The sequence below is a fragment of the Rutilus rutilus genome (genome assembly GCF_951802725.1).
Source record: "Rutilus rutilus genome assembly, chromosome: 2".
NCBI lineage: Eukaryota > Metazoa > Chordata > Actinopteri > Cypriniformes > Leuciscidae > Rutilus > Rutilus rutilus.
The window spans coordinates 6,511,104-6,537,564 of NC_140210.1; the positions used below are offsets into that span (position 1 = coordinate 6,511,104).

Below are 26,461 nucleotides of genomic sequence, written 5' to 3' on the forward strand. Positions count from 1 at the left end.
TCAATTCTATAATGATTGTTCAAAAGTGTGTTGTTCTTTATTAATGAGGGGTGACCACAAAATAAGCAGAAGTGATAATGGGCCCAGACAACAAACTGGGTCAATATCAATACGACTCACATTTAATCATAATTGAGCTCACAATGAGGGAGAAATTGATGTTTGAATATCTCTCTCTCTTCAGTGAATTGTGATAAAGCCAAACTTATTTTACAACAGAGAAATGTATGTCAACATGTTTTTAAGAATATGGTTAACATGCTTCATATTTTGTGCAGTCGGAGTTGAGTTTGCAGAAAGGCACTATATAAAATAACTTATTATTAGTTATTTCAACCAGAGAAGCAGTGTTGTCTCATTAGTATTTATACTTTTTTAGTATTTATTAATATTTTGGTTATAATATTAGTTTAAGTTTGAATAATTTTGTTATGTGCTTTTGCCATTTTTATTTTTTTACATGTCTATTTAGCTTTAATTTATTTTTATTTCAGTTTTAGTACTTCAACGTATTTTATTTTAGTTCTGTTTTCATTTGTTTTAAGTCAAATTTTTATCTGTTATTTTATTTCAGCTTTATATATTTCAGTTAATGAGAACGAGTTTTAGTTAGCAACACACTGCAGAGAAGAACACTTTTCAGGGGTTTTCACTTTTTCCTCACCATAGTAGTTAACTTGTTACTTGTTCAGTGTGTGATGGTATAGGTACCGGCAGTCTTCAAACGGCTCAAACCGTAGATTCCAGCAACATTGAGAAGTTTGTCAATTGCACCAAGATAAACGGCAACCTCATCTTCCTCATCACAGGCATCAAAGGGTGAGTCCAATCTATTTATGGCTTATATAACCTTTAGACTTGAAGGCTTTTTAAAAGTGCAGGCAAAGCTTTGTCACACCAACATGCAAAGTTTTTTTTTTTCTTAACATAAATTATGTTTTTTACTTAAATGTTTAAAAATGCATTTAAAAAAACCTACAACTTAATATTAAATAAACATTCACATTACACATTCGGATCATTTTAGCAATATCATGTCTAATATGGGTCTCATTTTGAAGGTAAAGTGAACAATGCCACAATAAAAATCTATTTTGAACAAAAAAATTGCCAATAGGCACTTTGGCTTGCGGTGTGAACTTGGTCTTTGATTCTAAGGCAGCTCAAAGAGCATGTTTCTGAAACTCACTGTCACTGTAGAAGTGTACAATCTGTAAAAGCTGGAATACACAGGAAATTGCATAGTGTATGATGGGCACACACTCAGATTTTTTAGCTTCAAACTATGTTTCCATTTAGTAGGAGTATATCAAAACATGTTTACGACATTTATTCTAAAATCGGCTCAAAATATCAGTGTATGACACGTCACTACTGAAACCAAAGCTGTCCTCTCTCTACCAGTGTTTCAATAAAATACAATTAACAATACAAAAGTAAATTATTTAACAAGAAATTGTCCTCAATATTTGACTCCTCCTGACTATCTTAAAATTATCATAAACTTAAATACTCTCGATTTAAAAAAACTATATTTTCTAAATTGCATAAATGTAAAAAATTAGTACAAGACTATCTTTTTAGAAAAATCCTAATAGTGAACATGTTATGGCATTTTCATGAATCATATTTTTCCCTAACGAAAATTAACCATGGTTTTATTATAGTAAAAGTTTTTTTTTTTTTTTTTGCGGATTGATTACAATTTGTATAACCATAGTTTTACTACAAAATGCCATGGTTAAACTATGGTTAGTGTAGCAAGGGGTTGTGTTGTTGTCTGCCCTCACTTGTGAATATCTGTCAGCTAAATTAGGCTACTAACGTTACTGTAACTTTACAATAATGATGTCCTTTGGCATACAGTATTTTGAGTGATGATAGTAATGGGGTGCTACTGCTAACAGTCTCGCAGAAAGTGCTAGCATCTTGACGGCACTTGCAAGAAAATGGATAAGTAGGCTGCGTAATCAAATTCACAAATATTACACCTTATTAAATATTACACCTTAACAATTATTAAAAATACATAGGCCACTGAGTTACTAAAACAATATTTGTCAAAGAATACACTTGTTTGTTCACAGTTTGAACGTTCTTGTTTCCATTTGTTTAAATTCAAGATCTGAGGTGAATTATCCATTGTTGCTTTCACGGCTACAAAGCTGGGAGCACTAAATGATATTCAAAGTCACATTGCATGCTTTTAACATTAAATAAACACATAAACAGTACCTGAGATTATCACTGCCACACTTTGTGTTTGTTGTTCCAGCGCGACGTCGACCGCAGAAAAATAGAAACCGTTTCTAAAATAGAATTGTCGCCGTTGCGGCTGGTTAGGACAAAAACTCTGATTAACATGGAAAATATTTCCTTTTATCGTGCGTCGCGGCGCGTGTAGTCAGGACTCGGTGTTTAGCTCACTCCTCTGACCTCAATAGGCTGCAGTTATGGTGCGTTCAAGTCATCTCGTATAGATCGTATTTACGAGTTGAACGCACTTGAACGCCACCACAATGTCGTAAATACCAGTGGGGAGCTCGGGATTTTCTCTAAAGCTCCGATCTTTACGAGTTGGGGGCGTGTCAGTGATTAACATGGCGGAATACACAATACAGAAAGGTATTTAGCTGTGATATTGTCAGGCTTTTCTATTTACAGCGCAGTTAGCTAATCGCCAACACAGAATATGATAGTATTATAATATAACTATGCAACATGTAACGATGAGTTGGCAGTGGCTTCATAAATTTAATTAAAAACATAAAAATACAAAGTAGCCTACACCTGATGCACATTTCTTTGTTCTTCATTTTCTAGAACAAGAGTTTAAGAACTTAATGTATTTTTGTGTAATTAATTAAGAGAAAGTACTCCGCCATCTTACTCCGACGAAAGTGACTTGAACGCACATGCCGTTATAAGCACGACTTCCCACCTCGTACGTACGAACTTCCCAGGAGGACTTGAACGCACCATTAGTCTCCTTGTTGGAGCGCCGGAGATCCGGGTTCGAGGCCCGCACACATAGATATCAATACATATATAAAGGCTAGATGTCTCGTGCGCACTGCTGGCCAATGGAGGTCGACGTCCGCACGTGGCGGCCATCTTGCGACAGTGTACTCGCTCACTACTTCAATGGTGCATGTACTTTTAAATAACCATAACTTGCTCATTTTTCTACCGATTTTCAAACGGTTTGGTTTGTTATAAACGTCAGAGATGTAGTTATGACACTGCATACATACACTGCATACATATGAAAAATTATAACATACATTTTCAAGCATTCGGAATTATAGCCACGTTAATAACGTTTGTAAGAAACCAAACCGTTTGTAAATCCGTCAAGATTTCAGCGAGATAAGAGGATTTGTGTGCGTGCTGATCATTCACCTTAATGCACAGAGCACTGTCACAAGATGGCCGAACGATGATGCCGGAAGTGACTGCGCCATAAGACATCTAGCGTTTATATATGATATCTATGCCCGCACAGAGCGGGGCGAGTAGGACCTAGGTGAGGTGAGGGGGTTACATATGTAAACAAAGACAAAACTATAATAACCTATTTACAGATGAAACTAACCTGCACTTGAAGTCCTGAACAAATCAGAAGTGTTGCTGCTCCACCTGGGTGCTTCAACTCCATTCTCGAGTCTCTCGCATTGATGATAGAAAAAAACCTTTTGGCGGAGGCGCGAGAGCCGAATCGCGTTTGCCAGTCAAGACTAACCGATTCATGATTTAAAGGGGTGGTATAATGCCCTTTTCACAAGATGTAAAATAAATCTCTGATGTCCCCATAGTGTGTATGTGAAGTTTTAGCTCAAAATACCCAAAGATATTTGTATATAGCATGTTAAAGTTGTCACTTTTTGAGGGTGAGCAAAAACGCACAGTTTTTGTGTCTGTCCCTTTAAATGCAAATGATCTGCTGCAACAGCTTGTGACCTCTTACCTCACACAGACATGCGCTGAAAATTTCAGTGAGTTAGAAAGATGGAGAGGCTCAAGAAGAAGTGACAACATGTAGACAACATTTCTGAATGGTTAGTTGATGAATTTATGTAGCTTATGTGTAGTTATCTTCTAGTCATTGATTAGCACATTTTGTCATGATAATCTATAATTCGTGTCCCGGGGGCGGGGTTTATGTAAATTTTAGGGTTAGTGATGTCACTAACCCGGGAGGAATGTCGTGTAGTCCCTTCCAGCTGTTTTTTGTAGTCCTTAAAAAGCAATTTCTTTAAAATAATATATCTCCCTTTGCTTTGAACGTTGAGTGTCGTAACTTTGCAGATGTTGTTTATGCTCAAACAGCAACATTACACACTAACTAAAGTTATAAAAGTGAATTCATAATCAACCACCCCTTTAATAGAGATGCATGCCATGCCACCAAATACAGATTAAAACGAAAGTAGAAAGTAGAGAGGTAGAAAGTACAGATATCTGTGTAAAAATGTAGCCTAATAAGTGAAAGAACCCTACTTCAATATTTATTTTTCTGAAAACATTTTAAAGTACTGATACCAAAAATCTACTTAAGTACAGTAATGTATTTGTAGGCCTACTTCGTAACTTCCCATCTCTGCATCTGTCATGTATTTCCTAGCAATCAAACATGTTTCTGTGCGAGTTTGTGTTCAGAACGATTTCAAAGTCTGGTAGTGTATGATCCCCAAGATGCTTAGTTAATGATGCCTATTTTTCTCTGTAAACATTTACAAAGTCGGTAAATGTGTGATGCCTAGGTATTTTTTTTTATCTGATCAGATTTTAAATCATGTAGTGTATTCCAGCCTTTAGGCCACAGATGCACGTGTGTACACATACATATAACATTTTTTCTGGCTTATTTTGTGTATTATTTTTAATAGGGACATGTTTCATGGTATCAGAGCTCTGGACCCTGATCGGTTAAATGTATTCCGCACCGTCAGAGAGATCACAGGTGAGCGACAGTCACCATCCATCACATCACAACCCATTAAACCTGTGTAGGCTTGCGGAAAACCATTAACTTTCTTTATTTCTTCATACATTAACTTTTTATCCTCTGTGTTATAGGGAATATTCTTTGTCACAAATCTTTACGTGGTGTGCAATATTTATTTGTTTCTAAAGCCTCAAAGGAATGAACTATGACTCTTGTCACTTTCAACTTGTTCTTATGATTGTGCCAAATAGCTAATGGAGTGAAGCAGCAGAGCAACGTTTTCCAAATGAAACTCGTGCACCAAGAAACTGCTCTCTTGTGCACCAACGGTGTACCTCAGTTTAGACACATTTCGCAAAATTATCATTTAAACAATGTGCGTCTGAAGAAACGATGCTCAGTGGTAATGGAACCGTTCTTTTAATTAGCGCAATCATTTCCCTTAATATACTTTCATTTCAAAATAATGGGGTAATTTTACTGTCAGACAGACAATAATAATATTGTACTCACTGGACCTGTGGCAATATCCTCAGCCGATGTCTACTGTCATAGTAACAAACTTGTTTATCTGTTTCATACTCAGGGTATTTAAAAGCATAATTTGAACGAGCGAAAGCTGAATCTTTTTCTTTTGTTCTCTGTTTTCGTAGGTTCGTTAAACATCCAGTCCTGGCCCGAAAACATGACAGATCTTGGCGTTTTCTCGAACCTTGCCACCATCGGAGGGCGGTCTCTTTATAGGTAAAAGTTCATCATCACTTGATTCACAACAGTTGTGAACATATGTGTGTTTTTTTCTTAGCTTTTTGTTATAATGATGATAAATCCTGATTATTCTAAATTTCGATGGTCCACTTCAGACATTCCACTAAGTATAAGTATAACTTTGCAACTTCATGTCAACTACCTCTCATTAGAGTATGCGTAGACTGTTAGGTTAGGGCAGTGGGAGGCAAGTTTGGTCCTAAGTCCATGTATTTCATATATTTTTTAAAGGTTTTAACATGGGGTTACTTCAAGTACATAAAGTCCTGTGCCTAGAATCCCTGTGCTAAATAAATAAAAGGACTGCTTTGTGTCACAGTTATGTGGCTGATGGGTGGATTGATGCTGCCCATGGGTAAAGCCTTTTTTCTTCGCCCAACTCTCAAAACCATGTCCAGAATTCACTCTTGGACTAGTTTAGTTGAAATCTTTTAGGCCTTTGTAGTTTCAGAGGGTTGGCAAATACGTGTCGCCGTCCCAAGTGTACTTTCCCTGTTCATGTTTGGGCTGAATCTTTTCACAGATTTGCTCATACTCTAAATGATTTAAATCGTCTTTTAGTAATATATTCAGAAGTGTCCTCGTTAGAAATCCCTTGTTTCACATTAAATCCAAGTGAAAAATGTTCACTCCTTCTGGATGTTGCACTTAAAATAGTTCTTGTAGCATTGTTGTCATTTATTAGAGACATCTTCTATTATATCCTGCATTAATGTGAAGAAGAGTGAAGCAGTCTGTGTCTTCTTCTCAGTGGTATTTCTCTGCTGATCCTGAAGCAGCGCTGGATCTCTTCACTGCAGTTCCAGTCTTTGACAGAGATCAGCGCCGGTAACGTCTACATGACCAACAACAGCCAGCTCTGCTTCTACAATACAGTGAACTGGACCGGTCTGTTCCGCACCAGCACCCAGAGAGCTCTGATCAAGAACAACAGGGACACCAGAGAGTGTAGTGAGTGTCGTTCAATCGCAGCTCTCATCTACACCTCCATCTGTTCAGTAACTGTGATTTAAATAAGATGTTTGAAGCAGGAATAACAATCTTGGCATGCAATAGAGATGCATTTGTTTGAAATGCTTCCATATCTAGCGAAGACCAGCAAATCTCAAAAACAGACTTTAATTTGACTGAAAATTGAGGATCAGATTCTGTCATTTAGTTGCTAAAATACAACCAATTTAATTGCATCTTATGATGTCTTATTGAATTTTGTAATTGATATAAAGTAAAAAGAGAATCATACACAGAATATTATATTGTTATTTGTTTATAGTGTTAACAGTGTGTTAACAATTTAGATACATGACTATTAAGAGTTAAGCGAAAAACGTATTTTATACACGCACAGCAGCATTTATCACACATTCATTCTTCTAGGCAGGCCAAGCTGCTGGATATTGAGTTAACATAAATATGTTATGTGAGTGAACATATGAAAATTCTTTAGATATGAGACTCCTATGTACCCGATACATCATAGTTAATATAATTAATATACACTACTCTTCAAAAGTTTGGAGTCAAAGATTTTATTCAGCAATGACGATGCATTATATTGATACAAAATGACAGTACAAATCTTTATAAAGTTCCAAAAAGATTTCCATTTCAAATAAATGCTGTTATTTTGTAGCTTTTTATATTCATCAAAGATTATATCAAATATATCATGGTTTCGCAAAAATGTTTAGCAGTGCAAGTAAAAACATTTAGTTTAGTGTCCAATTCTTGCTGTTAACTAACTATTAACTATGACTTTTGCCTCAATAAACTCCTAATTACTGCTTATTAATAATTAGTAAGGTAGTTGTTAAGTTTAGGTATTGGGTAGATTAAGGGATGTAGTACTAATACTAAGTACTAATAAACAGCAAATATCCTAGTAATATGCATGCTAATAAGCAATTAGTTAATAGTAAGAATTGGACCCTAAACTAAAGTGTTACCAAACATTTGTTTTAAATTGTAATAATATTTTAGAATATTGCTGTTTTTATTGTATTTTTGATCAAATAAATTCAGTCTTGGAAGGGACTTCTCAAAACTGTTAATCTCACTATTGTAGCCCCCAAAATAGCTCTTTTTTTAAATCTTACAAACCCATAGATGTTCAATAAATGACGACTATCTTCTATCATTGAAGATAGCCTGAAACTGGAAATAGGCCATTGAAGTAAGATGTTACTTGTGAAAGTTAAACTTGTGGAGCTAATGAAGATGTTAACAGACGGAGAGCCATTTCCAGCGCACACCGCCAAGCTGGATATAATTAGTGTGATAATAAGTCTGTAGCGTGAGGGATCAATGGCTCTGTTAGCCGGCTCATTCATTAGCCTCTTTTCCACACCATCTATCAAACTGACCAACAGCTCAGACCCATACACACATACACACACAATGTGTTTATCCATGAAGGACAATGTTTTTTCAAACCCAACTGTGGAGCAAGGATAACTGTCTTATGTGGTTGGTGAATTTGAAACATTTTTAACCACTTAAAGATCATCAACATTGCTTGGAACTTTACAAATCCCCAGGTAACACTTTAATTTACAGTGTTTGTTACATGTACTTACAGAATTCACTTTTTAGATTACATGCAACTAACCCTAACCAAACACTACTCCTAACCCTAAGTACATGTAGTTAATTTATATTACTTAGTACTTAAATGTATAATTACACTGTAACACGGACATCGTCAAAAGGAAAATGTAACCAATCTCGCTTCAGTGTTGCAGTAGAGCACATTAATTTATTTGTTCATGCAAAAATTAAAACATATTTGTGCATTTTGAATGCACATTGTGTAGAAAATGTATAATTTAAATTGAATTATTCTGTGGACATTGCTAAAACTGGGAAACATTTAGACATTGTTGAAATTGAGAAAAACTTAAATGGTCTGTTTCAGGACCTTCAATTTAATTTGAATTTAATTAAGATTATTGTACGTTTTTATATATATATATATATATATATATATATATATATATATATATATATATATTATTACATATGTCTTATATATGCCCACAGAATAGAATTAAATGGTAAAATACCTTCTCTTTTTTTTATTTACAACTTACCAAAACATAACCTGCCAAGCGTTTTATAAGTAATTGCTACTATAACTAATAGCTAAATAATTCCCCTTTTAGCTGTTGTAAAATAAATTGACATGCTTTCTGAAGTATGGATAATAAATGTTCTACAAAAGTACTCATGCAACCATGAATTTAATACCACACTTGCAGGATGGAAATATCCAAGTTCCAAATGAATTCCGTAGTTGCAGTGTTTTGTTTCTTAATGTTTGTGTGTGTTTGTGTGTTTTTTTTCAGCTAAAGAGCAGATGGTTTGTGATCCGTTGTGTTCGGAGGCAGGGTGCTGGGGTCCTGGTCCAGAACAGTGTCTCTCATGCAAATACTTCAGCCGAGGAAGGACATGTGTCAAGTCCTGTAACTTATATTATGGGTGAGTATATGTGCAAACAAGTAATTTGTGGTGGCACTTTGCTTATGTACACAGCTTTTCAAGTTTTTCTTATTAAAAATTCTGTCTTCTTGCTCGTCTATTTCTTAAACCACTTTAGATTGCAGTTTCCTTCGCAGATTTTTTTTCAGATAGGCTGCTGTCTCCAAAGATATATCTCCAGTATGACTATCATGATCAGACTATCAAGATCAAGGGATCAAAATGCTTTTAATGCTATTTATAAATCAAAGGAATGGGCAGACTCTCATGCTTTTCTGGCAGGCTGGAAAAAAATACATGGAGACATGGAAACAGGCTTTGAAAAGAACAGGCAAAATGTCCAATGCTAAGATTTTGTTTGCAAATGCATGAGTTTCTTTCATTCGTGTTTTTTTTTTTTTTAGCTATTCTTGAATTCTCAAGAGACCACTGCAAAATTAGAAAATATGGTTTCTATTTTATATGAAATTGTTTTTATTAGCATGAACATTTATGTTTTATTCTATGAACTACTGACAAAATTTCTTCCAAAGTTCAAATAAAAATATTGTCATTTAGAGCATGTATTTGCATAAAATGACTAGGCTACTGGTAAAAAAAAAAAAAAAAAAAAAAAAAGATGCCGTGTTTTGAGACCTCGAGTAATGCAAAGAAAACAGTTTATTTATTTATTGACCCAAGCCATGTACAAGGCTATCCTGGAGGAAAACTTGCTTCCTTCGGCTCTGACAGTGTTCCCCAACTCGAAGGATTGGTTTTTCCTGCAGGATGGAGGACCACCAGATCAAGAGCCTGTCATGGCCAGCCCAAACTCCAGACCTGTCACCCGAACCCCATTGAAAACCTCTGGAATGATCAAGAGGAAGGACACAAGGTCACAAGCTGTCAAATGAAACCGAGCTGCTTGATTTATTTATTTTTTGTCTCCCAGCAGCAATATGACTCATCTGAAGTTAAAACATTAGCATCATGTTGTTAAAAAATGAATACAAACTTTGTTTTCTTTGCATCAAGGTCTGAAAACACGGCATTGTTTTTGTTATTTTGACCAGCTGTCATTTTCTGCAAATAAATGCTCTAAATGTCAATGGGTCTCATTCATGAAACATTCGCAAATATACGAGTAAATATGTGAGTGATTTGCGTGTAAAGAGACCTTCCCGAAAACTCTTCTCCTGATTCACAAATACTTCGTAAACGTCAGATGTGATAGTGAAATGTGTGTGTGTGTGTTAATGAATTCCAATCAGTCGTAAATGGGAGGCGTGTGCACGCTCATTCTCAATTACCATAAATCCCGCCCATTAAATCCGACTGACAACTATATATGGGCATCATAGTATGACACCAAACGAAGGATTTCAACATGTCTTCTCAAAAGCGAATGAAAAAGAGAAATTTCTCAGATGCAGAAATTGAGGTTTTATTATCAGAAGTTCATTCAAATCGCCACATTTTATTTTCAAGCGTACATAGTGGCGTATCAGGTCCTAAAAAAAAGGATGCTTGGCAGCATATTATAGATTACAGAGTTTCATCTGTTAATCGAACAGTCCCAGAAGTGAAAAGAAAATGGTTCGACATGAAGCTTGACTGCAACACTTGTGACTTGCGGACTTGTGTTCTGTTTGCAGATGCTATTACTGGCTCTCATAATAAAAGTAAAAAGAAAAACCGTATGTAATTACTATATATGATATTTTTTTCAAAATGCTGTGTAAATATGTACCCGATTAAGGTGAATTAAAATGCAGCCTTATTAATGAGCAAAACGTTCGGATGTTAAACGCACTATTTACGCGTGGCTGGGAGCAGGTGTAGATTGCTTTCGTACCAACCAACATTTGGAAAATACGAACATTTTAATGAATCCGAAGATTTACGCCAGAACCACTTTACACACGATTTACACAAAAATTCGTTCTGCTCGTGTTTCATGAATGAGACCCAATGTTTTTACTTGGAATTTGGAAGAAATGTTGTCGGTACTTTATAGAATAAAACTAAATATTAATTATACTCAAACACAAATGTAAAGTAAATCCAGAGAATTTTGCGTACAGTCAGATCAGTAATATTGTTGAATATTAACATGCCCCTATTATGGTGCACTGCAATAAATTTGAAATATAACGTTACACATCGGTTTGTTGATGGACAAACACTTGTTAATACTGATGATGAGGAATGACAGCTGCAACATCTCATAATGTACCTCAAGCTGAGTAGCACGTCACTAAGAAACGTCCTGCTCAAGTCATCCTTGCGATGGATGTTCGGGTTGAATAACTAGTTCTTCCAGTGTTTCATCATCGGACTCGCGCTCTGATTGATAAAGTAAAATCGTCGTCATCGTTAGTGTCTTTACAGTTCAATCACTAAGCTTTAGGTAACCTCCGGACAGGGCTAACGTTCAGTTATGGTAATGAGCGTGTTACGAGGTAATACAAGATAGACCAATCACAACAGACTGGACTGTCTAGTTAATCAGAGCAGAGCATGCTCTCGGAAAGGAAGGATTTAGAGAGACTGAATCATTGAAAAATGTCTTGATGTGCAATGTATATTATGAGAAAATGAACCTATACAATTTTTTTTTTTTTACTTTTGATGCATGTAAACCTGTTGTAGGAGACATCCAAAATTAGGAGACTTTAAAACAGCAAAATAGGGGCACTTTAAGTTTTACTTCAGGATATCACAGATTGAGGGTAAAATTAAGCTAACCCTACAAGTGTACCTTAGAGCAAGAACATTGTGTGTGTGTGTGTGTGCTTATATTTTTCACATTTTTAGACATATACATTTATTTTGAAGAGAAATCAATACAAATCACAGCCAGAGACATGCATTGGCTGGGTGATGTTTAGTGTTGGATGAAAACTTGCAGTTTTTGACTTTGAGTTGGCACTAATGCACTGGAGGTTTGATTTGTTCACATCTTAGATGCTTCTTTCAGGTCTTAATCGACAAGCTCTCTTCCTTTGCTCTTTTCTAACACTCTCAATGAAACTATCAACAACAGAAATAGATGAAAGTAGCACTGACAGCTCCTTAAGCTGTTTCCACTTTCATTGATTTGTATGGCCTGTTTAGTTAATTGACCTAGATTTGGACTTAATCACACTAGCCCCTGGTCGCTATGTAAAACGCACACTGCAATTTGTAAATAAATTCTGTATCCATCCAATACATGGCTCATCACACATTATTCTTTGTCTGTTCAAGGGATGTTCGAGAGTATGCCAATGGCTCAGTTTGTGTTGAGTGTGACAGCCAGTGTGAAAAAGCCGGAGAGAAAAGTTTGAGCTGCCATGGCCCGGTAAGAGTCATGTGAGAACCTTTCGTTGCTGGATTTTGTTTTGCTTCAAATAAAACTTGATAACCTTGTCATCGAACAACAGAAAAGCCTAGATTTCTGGCAGAGTCAAATGCGTCCTATTCTCGTCGCAGCTTCAGACTGCATATAAAAAGATACATAAGTTGTATTTAGGGACCAGAAAGTCCTTTAGAGGCCAATTCACAATGTACCGACAGATGCCGAACAACATTATCAGCCAGCTTACAGCACGTCACTTCTTTAGACATTTTAATTCCAATTCAGCAAGTTCAATCGGTGAAAACAAGCTCCAACAGACGCCAACACACTGATCCGACGAAGTGTCTGTCGCCGTCGGTCTGCATCTGTCGGTGCGGTGTCAGTTGCCCTTTCAACTTCATAAGATGTCGTTTTTGTGGTTGAATGTGTTAGAAACAGTATGAAGATACAAAATAATGATGCATCCTTGAAATTACTTATTTTACACGTCTGTGCTTGTTTGATTAAATTAAATTTCCTTTCCATCTTTTAAATCCATCTCTTGAGACACATTTCCTAATCTTCTATCGTTCTCTTTTCTCCCATTACAGGGTCCAGATCACTGCGTGAAATGCTTGCATCTGAAAGATGGGCCCAACTGCGTGGAGAAATGCCCTGATGGTCTGCAGGGAGCAAACAGCTTCATCTTCAAATATGCTGAGACCAACAACGAGTGCCATCCCTGCCACCCCAACTGCACCCAGGGGTAAGGCTGTTTGCTTGTGTTTGCACTTGAATCTATTTGTAAGCTACTTTCCTTCCTTAAACTGCATCAAGCACAATATGCCCAGAGCACGGACCTAATTGCCCATGTGGGTAAAGCTGTCGTGCTTACCGCATTCAGTCTTAGACACATGGGCCTGGGGGATTTGAGAGCAGAGAGAACAGGTTCCTGACTCCACAGATCAGTGGTCCGCAACTGGTTTTGCTGCAGGACCCAGATTGTATATTGGACATCAAGTGTCCACCTAACACTGTGCCAACATTTTTCATTGGACAAAAAAGTCTTTGACGTTAAACATTAAAACATTATTAACATGTAGCTTGAGTGTTTAGTTTGTAATAGTCACTTTAGGAGTGTCATGCTCTTCGGTGAATCTCACGAAAACATGTCCCGGTCACATTACAGATCAAAAGAAAATGGTAAGAAATGGCATTTAAAAAAAAAAGGGTAATTTTTTACCTTTGTGACATTATTTAAGCATGTATTTAAACATGTAAGCACAATTTTCGGTAACACTTTATTTCAATAGTACTCTTTAGACATTCTACTAACTATAAATAGCTTTGCAACTACATGTCAACTAACTGTCATTGGAGTATTAGTCGACTGTCTGCTTAATATCTGATAACTCTTTATATTCATGGTCCCCCAACAGATCTTCCACTGATTATAAGTAACTTGGCGACTACAAGTCAACTTATTCTACTAACCCGAACCCTAACACCTAACCATAACCTAACAGTCAACGGATAGTCTACTACAGTCTACTAATACTATAATGAGAGTTAGTTGACATGTAGTTGCATAGTTAGTAGAATGTCTAAAGTGGACTATCGAAATACAGTGGAACCCAATTTTCCTATTACCATAACTGTAATGTATCTGATCTTTGTGAGTTTATCAGATTATCATTGCTCTAATACAGTAATTAAAAGAAAAGGATAATCATTTTGTTCTTTTTTATTTATCTGAATAAATTGAATGCAGTTTAAGAAATACTACCATCAATAATTTAATCTACCAGTCTGTTGCAATATGACTCAAATTTGTTGATTATAACTCAATATGATTGTCTGTGTTGCAGTTGTACTGGACCCCGAGTGCAAGATTGTGTTGGCATGTTGGACAGGTAAGGGCTTTCACAAATGTAACTTTGGTCAAGGATAATTAGCAAAAAAAAAAAAAAAAAAAACCCCAGCAAATAAAAGCAAATATTAATATTTGATCACATAAAGGATATTTAGAAAAAAATAAAATACTGAACTAATAGAATATAATACAAATATTTTTCTATAGCATTAGTGCTATGCAGGGTGTTTTTTTTGCTCAACTGGTTAAAAAAAAAACACTCATTTTTCTTTTGATGTTCCAGGACTCCTCTGATTGCGGCTGGGTTTATTGGGGCTCTCTTTGTGATGGTCATCATAGCTCTTGGTGTGGCCGTTTACATCCGCAGAAAGAGCATTAAGAAAAAGAGAGCTTTACGTCGTTTCCTGGAGACTGAGGTGAGAGAGGCCTGTTCTCATATGTGTAGTAAATGAGTAAGCACTGACTAAAACAGGAACATTCCATACATTATGCATCATATCTTGTGTCTAGAACTTCTGTCTGTCACCTTGCATCAATTTCCTCCCCTGTCCACAGGTTTTTCATTTCTTTTTTTCGTTTTGTTTCTTGGTAAGGTGCATGCTTAAAAATTCCCCAGCATACAGCACATAAAGTATTCAGCGGAGGGCCTTCCTTAAATGTGTGGCAGGTTTGTTGGGTTAATGCATAGCCCTGTTGCCCTGAATGACTGTGCAGCCTATTAAAAAACATGGCCTGTCTATGCTGGTTTGGATAATTTGCAGGTGGAGCAACAGTGTTATAGACAGCTGTCAGCTTGAGAAGATACCCTGTATCCAAAAGCTGACAGAGACACTCACGCACTAGAATCCTGAAATCCGTTTTAGCAAACCTGAGACCTCTGTTCAAGTAGAAAGTGATGCGTTTCTGCCAAGAATAAGAAAAGGAGAGGTCTAGACCACCCAAATGTTTGCTGATTACCTCAGAGATGTTCTGAAAGTGTAGCTTACTTTACAGATCAACTTCACACTAAAGAATTAACAAAAGTGGCCTAAAAAATACAAGCTGCCCATTTCTGCTTTAAAGCCTTTTGAATGCCTCTCCCCATATACTTCCATTGTATGTGCTTTTTTAACGCTTTCTTGCTTAAACTGAGAGAATTTTAAATTCTGTTGATAGTTATATTGAACCTGAAACACTCATTTACGTAAGCAGAAAGGAAAGCTCTATATTATTATTCTACCCATACACTGTCCTTTAACAGTGAATGTTAGACAAATGCTATTTCAGTACATATCTGGACAGCTCCCTCAAATACTCAGTGTAAGTGCTGTATTTCAGCACCATATAGACGGACAGCTCCACATAGTGTGTGTTCAGTCGACACATCCATAAAACCAAGTGATAGCCTTCTGTTTTGTGCTGTGATTGGTCACTTAAATTAACTGTTAGTCCTGAATAATGGATAACCAAATTTACATGTTTATAGATTGTTAAAATGTCACTATAAAAATGCCTTTTTCATTTGGTAAGATTGAAAGTGGGCTGTTTGTAAAGGGTGTGATGAGAGATACATTCTTTCCTCTCATAAATAAGAACATAAATAAACCCCCGGTTTCACAGACAAGTTTTAAGCCTAGTCCCAGACTAAAATGCATGTTTGAGCTGTTAGCAACTTGCACTGACATATCTTAAAATATGTCAGTGCCATTGTTTTGTCTCAAGATGCACACCAGTAATGTTTTTTTTTTTTTCTTTGTTTTTTTTCCTAATGAATGTTTATAAAAGCTTAAATGTTCTAAGTGAACTAAGGTCTAATCCTGGCTTAATCTAAGCCCTGTCTGTGAAACTGTTATCAAGGGTTTAATTCCTTAATTCAGAAAAACAACTTGTCATTTAGCAAATACTTTTTCAATTTATTTTGGTGCACTTATTACAGAGACAATTCCCCTGTAGAAACCTGAAATGAATAGTTCACCCCAAATATAATAATTTCTTAACCCTTAAATCTTTCTTTATTCTGTGTAGCAGATGTTTAGCAGAATGTTCACACCACACTTCTCCATAACTTGTATTATATTATATTATATTATATTATATTATATTATATTATATTATATTATATTATATTATATTATATTATATTATATTATATTATATTATATTATATTATATTATATTATATGTTTTCTGCAGACACAATGATGGTACCTCATGGATCAACCTTTATGGGGTTTGAACCTGCAATCTTTTGGTTGTCAGTTAAATCTAACACCTCTCATCACATTACTGTTTACTTTAAAAATAATTTACATTTTAATTTCCTAACAGTCAAATTATCTGAAGAACAATGGCTCTTTTTTCCACACAGGTCTGCAATCTGTTTATTGAGCACAAACAACTAAACAAGTCCAAGACTGACACACACACACTTTTTTTCCTTGCCCTAATGAAACTACAAATGCTACTTTGTATTTTGCAATTATGTCTCTATTCATCCTTCTCAACCTTTCCTTCTTCCCTACCCCTCTCATCTTCACAGGCTTGGTTCCCTTCACAACTGTTTACTCTCCAAATATCCAGTAACATCCTTTCTTTCCCTCTTGAGGCCCAATAACTTCTGCATAAACAAATTGAATCCTAAAAATATGGTTAAACGTAACTTCTAAGAGCTTGTTTTGGAGCTCTGTGTATTTGTGCATTCAAACGTTGTGACTGATCTAAGACTTGGTTGTTGAAGCAGTTGGTGGAGCCATTGACGCCCAGTGGTACAGCGCCAAACCAGGCTCAGCTGCGGATATTGAAGGAAACTGAGCTCAAGAGGGTCAAGATTCTGGGAGCTGGAGCCTTTGGCATGGTCTATAAGGTAGCATCTCTAAGTTTTGTGTGCATAGGGGTGTCTACCTATCAGCATTTGTGATTTTATATGATTTGAGGTGTTATTGACGATCCTGATGTCTTCTTCAAAAGGGAATCTGGGTTCCAGAAGGGGAAACAGTCAAGATTCCAGTGGCTATAAAGATACTCAATGAAAGTACGGGACCCAAAGCCAATGTGGAGTTTATGGATGTGAGTTAACTACCTTGATCTTAATAATACCACTATAATTGCTTTTTCAGACAATTTAGCTATTAATGTTGTGACAAAATAAAATGTACTTTCTTAATACACATTCCTGGTCTTAATTTTGCATAATTTGGTGCTTGTTATTCCAAAAAAGGAAAAAAAAGTTTACCCTTGTTAAATTTGATCAAAATATGATATATCTTCCTTCACCTCTGAAACAGGTCTTTGGCTGACTATTGAATTGTGTTAACAAGTTATCATTCAAAAGTTTAGGATTAGTACGTTTTTATTATTATTATTTTTTTTTTAGATACAAAAACTTACAGTAAAGATATTTATAATGTCTCTAAAGATTTCTTTCAAATACATGCTGTTCTAATAATTACAGAAGTAATTAAAGTGTTAGTTTGAATAATAAATGTTATGGCAATAATAATAAATACCTCATTATTTTTTAATAACCATACTTTCCATTGAGCTGGCTCACATTCAGATCTTTTTAAATATTTAGTTTTAATATACTTAAATGCATTATATTACAGACATAACATGAGTTATAAAGGTAATTTATCTTGACTTTTTAGTAAAGTAGTATTGAAAATAGGAAGGGATAATCTGCAGAGAGAACAGTTCAATAACAGTGATCTGTCATATATCACTTCTCCTTTTTTTCCCCTTGTTGTCTCTATTTCGTTCTATCTTGCTCTCCCAAAATTCAGAGAGAGGTCAAGTTCCTTTAAAAAGCCATCAAAACGTGGCCTCACATGCTGCGGCTTACTGTGATTGCCTGGGAATCCCTTTGTGCGTGTCTGTGTGTTCTGTTATCTGTGCACATACATATAAGCAGGCAAGCTGATGCAGCGCTACTCATCCCTCTCTCCGTTGTAACACATAAAACTGTATATACTTTTGAAACATATGGCTAATTGAGTAAGACAGGCCAGCCGTCACTAATGGAGGTCATCGATGCTGTAGGAGGCAAGAGTAGAATGGCATTTGCAGAGAGACCTGTTATGCTTTATATGCACCTTTTTCCTACACCCCATGATGCTTTATACACATTATGGGAGTACATACCGTTAAACTGGAAACAATCAGTCAAGGGTTCGCTTTATGAACGCAATAATAAGCAATGCACAATGAAGTGACATTATTCTACTCACCCTTCAACCATCAAACATTAAAAGGAAATTTAAAAGTGTAAAAGCATAAACAAATTACTAGAACAGACCACGAATAACCCCAAAAGCTTGATTATTTCCGCAGCAATATTACAGATGTGTTAAAAATCACTGTAGAAATATATATATGTATGATGTAAAATATGTTGCTTTAATCAAAAATGCTCATTAACTTTAGCATTGAGTGATAATATCTCAAAGTGCTTTCCGTCATTTTGACAGATAACAGATTACCTGCTTTAGAAACGTTCCAGTAAACACTGCTAATAGGGATAAGGAGTGAAAAGGGGAGACAATTACATTTTAAAGCATCCGTGTGAAAACACCTGGAAAGAGATGTGAGGATTTGGGGGAGAAAAATGAGAGAATCTTAGTGCATTCCAGTGAATTATTCATGGGATATATCATAAATTAAATCGGGAGAGCAGGCCAAAAATGAGCTGTATATGTTGTCTCTTTTCTTAATGTTGCAGCAGAAAAAAGAGAATATTCAGGAGGAAAAGAATGCAGTGAATGATACCATAGATTTTCTTGTGATACCATATCACATTAAAATACCATTAGGTTATTCTTCTGAGGTCTGAAAATTATATATGAAGGGAAATTGACAGTCAAACTGGCTGATAAGGATTATATGTATCGCGTTATTTTGAAAGATTTGTTTCAGTCTTTTTGAGTGGAAGTTCCCCAAACCAGAAGTGCAACCCATAATTGAAAATTCAGCAGTGACCTGATCTTTTCTGTCTCTGGCTTCCAGGAGGCGCTGATCATGGCCAGCATGGAGCATCCTCATTTAGTGCGTCTGTTGGGGGTCTGCTTGAGTCCCACTATTCAGCTGGTGACTCAGCTCATGCCCCACGGCTGCCTGCTGGACTACGTACATGAGCACCAGGAGAACATCGGCTCCCAGCTGCTGCTCAACTGGTGCGTGCAGATCGCAAAGGTAAGACTGATTTCACATGTTGGTGTTATCAGTGAGACATCATCCCTGTGTGTACTGCAGGAAGTCGTGTGTTTTTCTATACAGCCTTGGCTTTTGACTTCAGAAGATGTTTATTTTAGTATGTACGTGCATTAGTATGTAAGGGAATAGTTTATGCAGAAATTAAAATTCTGTCACCATCTACTCTGCTGTTGCTCAAAAATGTTTATTTAGCAGAATATTCAGGCTGCTCATTCCCAGATCATGAATTTATAGAGTGCAACAGTCGGGTTCCGGTTATCCATAGGGAAATTGATTTTTAACGATAACTTATAAACCTTTAAAGACAGCCTTACCGTGAGCTATGAGGTTGTAAATCATTATTTCAACTTAGTTTAAAAATAATCTTGTTGAACAGCAGAATTTGTGAAAAACTACATTACCCGTGATGCTGTACAGAAAATCCAACTAATCTGAGAGTCGAAACAAGCAAAACATGCCAAAAGATCTCGTTAGCTCCTCCCACTCCCATGAAGCACTGCGAATTACACAATCGAGTCGGCCTCCCTACGCTCTTAAAATACTTCAATATTTAAATAAATGCATATTTTGCAATAAACTTCAAATATTGTTTATTAAATTGATTATGCTGTTCGCAAAGCTTAATGGGACTGTAGTTCTTTCTATCTCTAAAGCCCTTAAGTTCACAGTCTTTTACCTTCTATTTTTGTCCGATTTTCAAATACTTTTTTTCTTATGAAGTTATGATTCGTCTCGTAGCTTATTGGCTTGGTTCATGGCGTATGATGCTTTAACAAAGACTTTTTTTTGAAATCGCAATGGATGAAATAAATGGAAAAAAATTATAGTGACCAATGGCTGTAAAGCAAAAAAAAAAAGAAAAAAAAAAAGTCCAATAAAAATGCAGTATATCCAAGGCGTCATATACTGATGCTTTTGACATTTCGTGTACATCCAACGCACATGGCACCCTTTAGCGTCAATATGAGACGCAGATAGATATGGGCCAGAAGGCACCTCCTAGCGGTCTAACCCTAACCCTACCCCAGACCTAAACCTACCCATAACCGAACAAAGCTATCTGCGTCTCATATTGACGATAAAGGGTGCCATGTGCGTTGGATGTAGATGAAATGTCAAAAGCGTCAGTATATGACGCCCAAGGATGAGAATGCGTTGGTATATTCAGTCTTCTGAAGTCATACAATAGTTCTCAAAAATAATACAAAAAAATCATATTAAATGAGATTTGAATACGACGCATGGCCCATTTTCTAGTAACTGGACGAACAGATAGTCCTGCCCGTGCCATTGTTTAACTGATGCTGCTATTATGGTTTGATCAAACCAACAGAGCAATGTTTTGGTAGTGCCACTGTGTTTTCTAGGGAATATCAACCTGAACATTATGCAGTATTTTAAATATACACACACAATTCTACTTGTATTTTCCTTCATTCACTAAAATTGTGTTTATAAATTAAAAAATAACAGTATACAAATTCTTTTGTTGGTCTAGTGCTTAATCTTATATAAAAGGGCATGCTGGGTAAGTGAAGAAAGCATGCATTTAAAGCCTCGTCGTCATTCTTTATTTCAGCTTGGAGCTAAAAATCCGGTAACTTTTAAATACTTTATAGCTGTATTCATTCGGTGTTTTTTTTTTTTTTTTTTTTTACATACTGAAGCAACATTGCCTTATAAGGGATACAATTATTTAAAAATTTGATTTGATTTTTATATGATGGCAATATGTTGCCTTACAGGTACGGTTCTCGAACTAAAGAATACAACTTGTTTTCTACCACATCAGTCTCTTTATTTTTATTTTATTTTTTATTATCAATTAATTTTTTTTAATGATTTCCCTGGTCAAAATGCCTGAGGACTCTGCGTTCTATTTCACAGCATTCCCATTTTAGTCCCCTCTGTTCCACCGCCTTAAAAACATTAAATCTGTCTGCTGTAAATGGATTGGCTGAGTTCAAGAGATGGGTGCTGGTTTGTTGTAACTCACAGCTTTGGGCTTTGGCTTAATGGCACCTATTAATCAGGTTGTAGGTTGAGCAAACCGCTCGACAACCTTGCCTATTCCTGCCCCGGAATTCTGCTGTGACACACACCCGCTGCTAGAGGTTTTCCCGGTCACGCTGTGAAAATGTTAAAATGCTGTTACCGGCCAAATTCTCATTTAGCTGCCAAACTGTTCCTGCACACAGTGAAATAATAACCTCGGCATGAGGATGAGATTGCACTCATTATTGGATGATGTATTTAAAGCAGATTACGTGCCTCAGTTCTCAATTGAATAATAGCTCAAATTCAAATTGAATCTCAATAGCTACTGTTACGATGCCCATGAGATATTGGCCAATCAGAACTGGGGTTAACCCCCTTTGCACTACATGTATGACAGTGGGCAGACCCCCAACACACAAGCATCTTTCCCAGCATGCTTTGATCACTATCAGCAGCTCTGTGTGCCTACAGTTCAGTTGTTCTTTTATTGTGCAAGAGGGAGTTGCAACAAAGAAGCAAATGTTATAATTGATATTTTCCATCCACAGTATTACGGAGCTATTCATAATTGTCCAAAACATCATTTTCTTATCCACAACAAGGCATGTTGTGTAATTTATTTTTTTGTCTGGCAATGTCTTTGTGGACCTGCCACTGTGAAACAGGTTTCACTAGTTAAGAACCCCTCATCAGAAATTTCCCTTTGTGCCGAAGGGATCTTCTTCCAAGATTCCCTCTTTTGCATACTGTGTGTGTTCTCCTGAGATGCAGACTTGGAAACGCAGTGTACTCTGTGAGTACCTCTGTGTCTCTTCCCCGCACAAACGGCTTTGGTTTGCTGCAGGCTCATCTCCTTTGGCCTCATTAACGGAGCTCCAGGTCACGCACAAATCTCTTATCCATTCCATTTTTCATTCATCTACTACTTTTATGTGGAGTATCCAAATGAGAAACCTAAATTTGTTTCTATATGATGTATTTGCATACAACTAAACCTTGTGCAGAGCAGTAATGACTGACTTTCGAGATTGATTTCCATACATGAATGCTCTAATAGCTGTGCTATCGACATACTTTCCATATTTAATCATGAAAGGGACTTTTCTGGATCTTTTCACCTAATGGCTCAACAAAATGAATTATTTTCCACTATGTATATACACTCACTGGCCACTTTATTAGAGACACCTTACTAGTACTGGGTTGGACCCTTTTGACCTCAGAACTGCCTTAATTCTTCCTGGCATAGATTCAACAAGGTGCTGGAAACATTCCTCAGAGATTTTGGTCCATATTTACATGATAGCATCACACAGTTGCTGCAGATTTTTCATCCGTACATCCATGATGCAAATTTCCCATTCCACCACATCCCAAAGGTGCTCTGTTGAATTGAGATCTGGTGACTGTGGAGGCCATTTGAGTATAGTGAACTCATTGTCACGTTCAAGAAACCAGTTTGAACGGTGGCCCAGTAGTGCACAACACAACGAAATGTAAAAAGCAAACATAAGTTCAAACCAACAAAACAAAAATGACACCTACACCTATGAATACTAGTGACATCCGGTTGTTTAGAGGGTCACAGGGGCAAATATACCAATGGATTCTACTCATTTCAAGGATCATAAAGGTAATGTGGTTTCTTAGCGATTAGGAAAACTGCTAAACGAGATTCTTCTTGTGAGCTGGTTAGAAACACTCTCCACCTACATTAATGTGTGTGTAAATGTGTGTTTGTCTATTAAACTGTAGGATTTCATGTGTAGGGTTTGGGGTTGTAAGCTGTTGACACCACTAGTGACACTAGGCGTAATTTGTAGATAATTGCAGTTTGTAATGGGAACGAAGAGCTAAGGCCATGTCAGCTAAAGTGTCATTGAAATTGTAGCCATTACCAGAAATGGAACATGGAAATTAATGGCATTCTGGTTTAATTTGCACCTTCATCTTTTCATGGCATTTAATCTTAGCCTCTCCTTCGCTTGGGACACGAGAAACGTGAAAGAGGTTCTCGAACCTTTCATTACAGCCCACAATTACTCTAACATTTCTCAAAACCAAATGGAAATAATTTCTCCTTTTGTATGGTTAATGAACTCGGAGATCACAACTATATAAATCAATTTAAACCAATAAATAGTAGATAGAAATATGATGACTTATCAGTGAATACCATAATTTATGTTCTCTTTGCATTGCACAGTTAAATCGTTTTGCATAATGACAGCAAAACTGCATTTTTCACAGAATGACCATGACAAAATACATATTTATTTATACTGTTATATTTCTTTAGAATTAATTCATAACTATTTATTATAGTGGCAGTGAGCTCACCATGAAACTGATGATTACTTGTTGCTTTACACATTTTTTTTTTTTGAATTTACACTTTTGATATTGAGTTTTGGCATTGCATTATTAATAGCAACCTCTTTCCTTTTTCTTTCTTTCTTACTTTTCAAAAAAACAGGGTTACTTTGTGATATTTACTCTCCTAAATATCAAAAAGATTTATTGGTTTATTACCTGAGTGGTGACATTTCAGCAGATGCCATGTGAGGGGGCAGTGGGACGCTCTGGGAATAGAGAAGCTCACCTCTGCTCTTCAGATCCTGGAAATCTTCACTATTGGGTCAGAATCTGGCCAGCTGTAATCCTGAAAACCTTGAGTAAATGGATGCTGACTTAAATGAGATGCTCTTTCTATGCTTTGTCACATTTCTTCTCCCTCATTCAGTTTTGTGACATTGGTTGTGGACGGCAGTGTAGAACTACAGTAAGGCCGTTTGTTCGCCAGAGTGTTTTTAGCCTGCTGAAAATGGCAGGTATTCTTCTGAAAACTTCTAGCTTGAGAGTGCTTCAGCGATGCAGCTTTTCATTTGAGATTCTTTGGTTGCTGTGATGCGGGTTTTAGTTGCAGTTTGGGGGTAGTTAAGATAACTCTAGTGTAAGAGTTAGATTTAACTCTAACCAAGATAACTCATGGTTTGCTCATTGGGTGAGGGATATTATGGATTATTTGTTAAACATAACAAATAATTGTGTGTCTGATCTGTCTCAGTTGCTACACCTTTGTCATTGTATAAAGCAGGATGTAATGGTCGGTTGTTGTGGCATTTGTCCCGCTCCTCCTCTACTGTGATTGAACGACTGGGTAGGAAGTGACATTGATGAGCGCTGCATTTTAATTTTCGAGTCTCAGCAATCAGAGCAAAAAAACAAGCGTGCAGCACTCAATGTGAATTAGACACTGCCGCCATTTATAAATATGCGGCTCTGCCATTGAAAACAATTAAAAAACTACATTACCTAAAACAGCTGTTTTTTGTTTCTTTGGTTTTTTTTACTTTGAAATTGGCCATCTAACCCTTTTTTTGGTTTTATCACGCTCAGATCATGTGAAGTACACCTGTATCAGGGCCAGTGAATCTGTTTATCTCAAAACCTATTATACTGTTAGATTAGTGCCCTACAATGCCCCCGAAAAACAGAGTGTTCCTGTAGGCTGAATATAAGTGTCATTTGAGACTCGTCCGGATGATGGACATTCTCACCACTGTGCTCTTGTCAGTCCAAAGGTTGGGGGGTAGAGACAAGACTCGCAATGTCTCTGGAAAACAATGTAATGCTTCAGGAGTTTCCACAAGAGGATTTTCATATTCCCATTACACGGTTTCAGTATGTAGAGTCTATTAGTACATCTTCTGTTTTATTAATGCAAGTCTAGGGGATACAGTGGCTCTCAGTGCCATCTTTTCTTTTGAGATTTACAAACGTGTTTGTTTGTGAGTGAATGCAAATGCGAATGCATTACTCGAAGAAAATAAGTTTTCAGAGATTTCTGAATGTGTGCGGCCAACAGTCTAGTATTTTCCATGTCTATTTTCTGACCACGGTAATCCCCATATGGCAACATATCACTTTTGAAATGTCACAATTAAAAAAATGCTACACACAATATCTCAGACTGTTTTTGTTGGTGTCACCATTAAGGTACGGTCACATTAGTACAATTTTGCTGGCAAAAAAGTCTATTGTCAATGGTGTACAACACAACCATGTTTTATGGAAAGAGCGTGAGTGCAGCATTATCACAAGTAAGCTAGGCTTTTAAGAGCAATATTAAAGGATAAATCAAAAATAATTCAGGAATGACTGACTCACTTTGACCTTGTAGGAGTTCTAAGTGTGTAAACATATCAGTTCATAAAGAAACATCCATTTCAATGGAACAGTATTTGTTTTAATCCTTTTTTTTTTATTTTGGAGTTTCATTATGGCAACTTTTTTTCTAAAATAGAGAATACACTGATGCCTTCAAGACATGTCAAAATCATTGCATGTTTGTGGTGAGCACGCATGAACGCAACGAATTGTCATACTAACTAATGGAAAGCTATTTTTGAGTTGAGAATTTTTGAATTTGAGGTTTGTCATTGGTGTGGATATTAGTTGCCATTGATCATCAGTACATTCTGTGCATGTCTGTGTTCTGTTCTTGAAGAATAGTGATATAGTAGTGCATAAATCGACTAATTGAGTTTTATTTTCTGACAGGATTGCACAGCAACCATATTATGCATCATTCTCTTTAGCCTTAAGAGCAGGCGCGCTCAACTCTTTCTTCAAAATAGTTTATGGGTGCGAGTAATAAAAAACGTTTATCAAAAGTAAAGATGAAAAACCGCACTCTCAGGTTCTATTTTCATACATTTATTATTACCATGTCCTCACTCATTCTCTTTAGCCACATGATAATAACATGCATACCTTTGATTGTAACTTGAGTACATATCATAGGTTTCCATTGTGATGCTGATGATGTGCGTCTTCCCTTTCGTTCCAACCCACTTCCCCCTCCCACCCCTGTCAGCATTATTGTCTTTAGAATTAAGCAGGCTTTCAC

The 26,461-nt window shown here is 36.4% G+C and overlaps 1 protein-coding gene across 1 annotated transcript in view; it reads left to right on the forward strand.

The window, feature by feature from the left end:
• The window catches only part of erbb4a (erb-b2 receptor tyrosine kinase 4a), a 173,303-nt gene that overhangs the window by 130,058 nt on the left and 16,784 nt on the right, over positions 1-26,461 (forward strand). The window contains exons 9-20 of the mRNA XM_084401932.1: positions 693-819; positions 4,890-4,963; positions 5,602-5,692; positions 6,468-6,667; positions 9,061-9,193; positions 12,422-12,515; positions 13,103-13,257; positions 14,360-14,404; positions 14,648-14,780; positions 17,084-17,206; positions 17,311-17,409; positions 19,345-19,530. Of these exons, the coding sequence (XP_084258058.1) occupies positions 693-819; positions 4,890-4,963; positions 5,602-5,692; positions 6,468-6,667; positions 9,061-9,193; positions 12,422-12,515; positions 13,103-13,257; positions 14,360-14,404; positions 14,648-14,780; positions 17,084-17,206; positions 17,311-17,409; positions 19,345-19,530 (1,460 nt within the window). The remainder of the gene's footprint in view (positions 1-692; positions 820-4,889; positions 4,964-5,601; positions 5,693-6,467; positions 6,668-9,060; positions 9,194-12,421; positions 12,516-13,102; positions 13,258-14,359; positions 14,405-14,647; positions 14,781-17,083; positions 17,207-17,310; positions 17,410-19,344; positions 19,531-26,461) is intronic.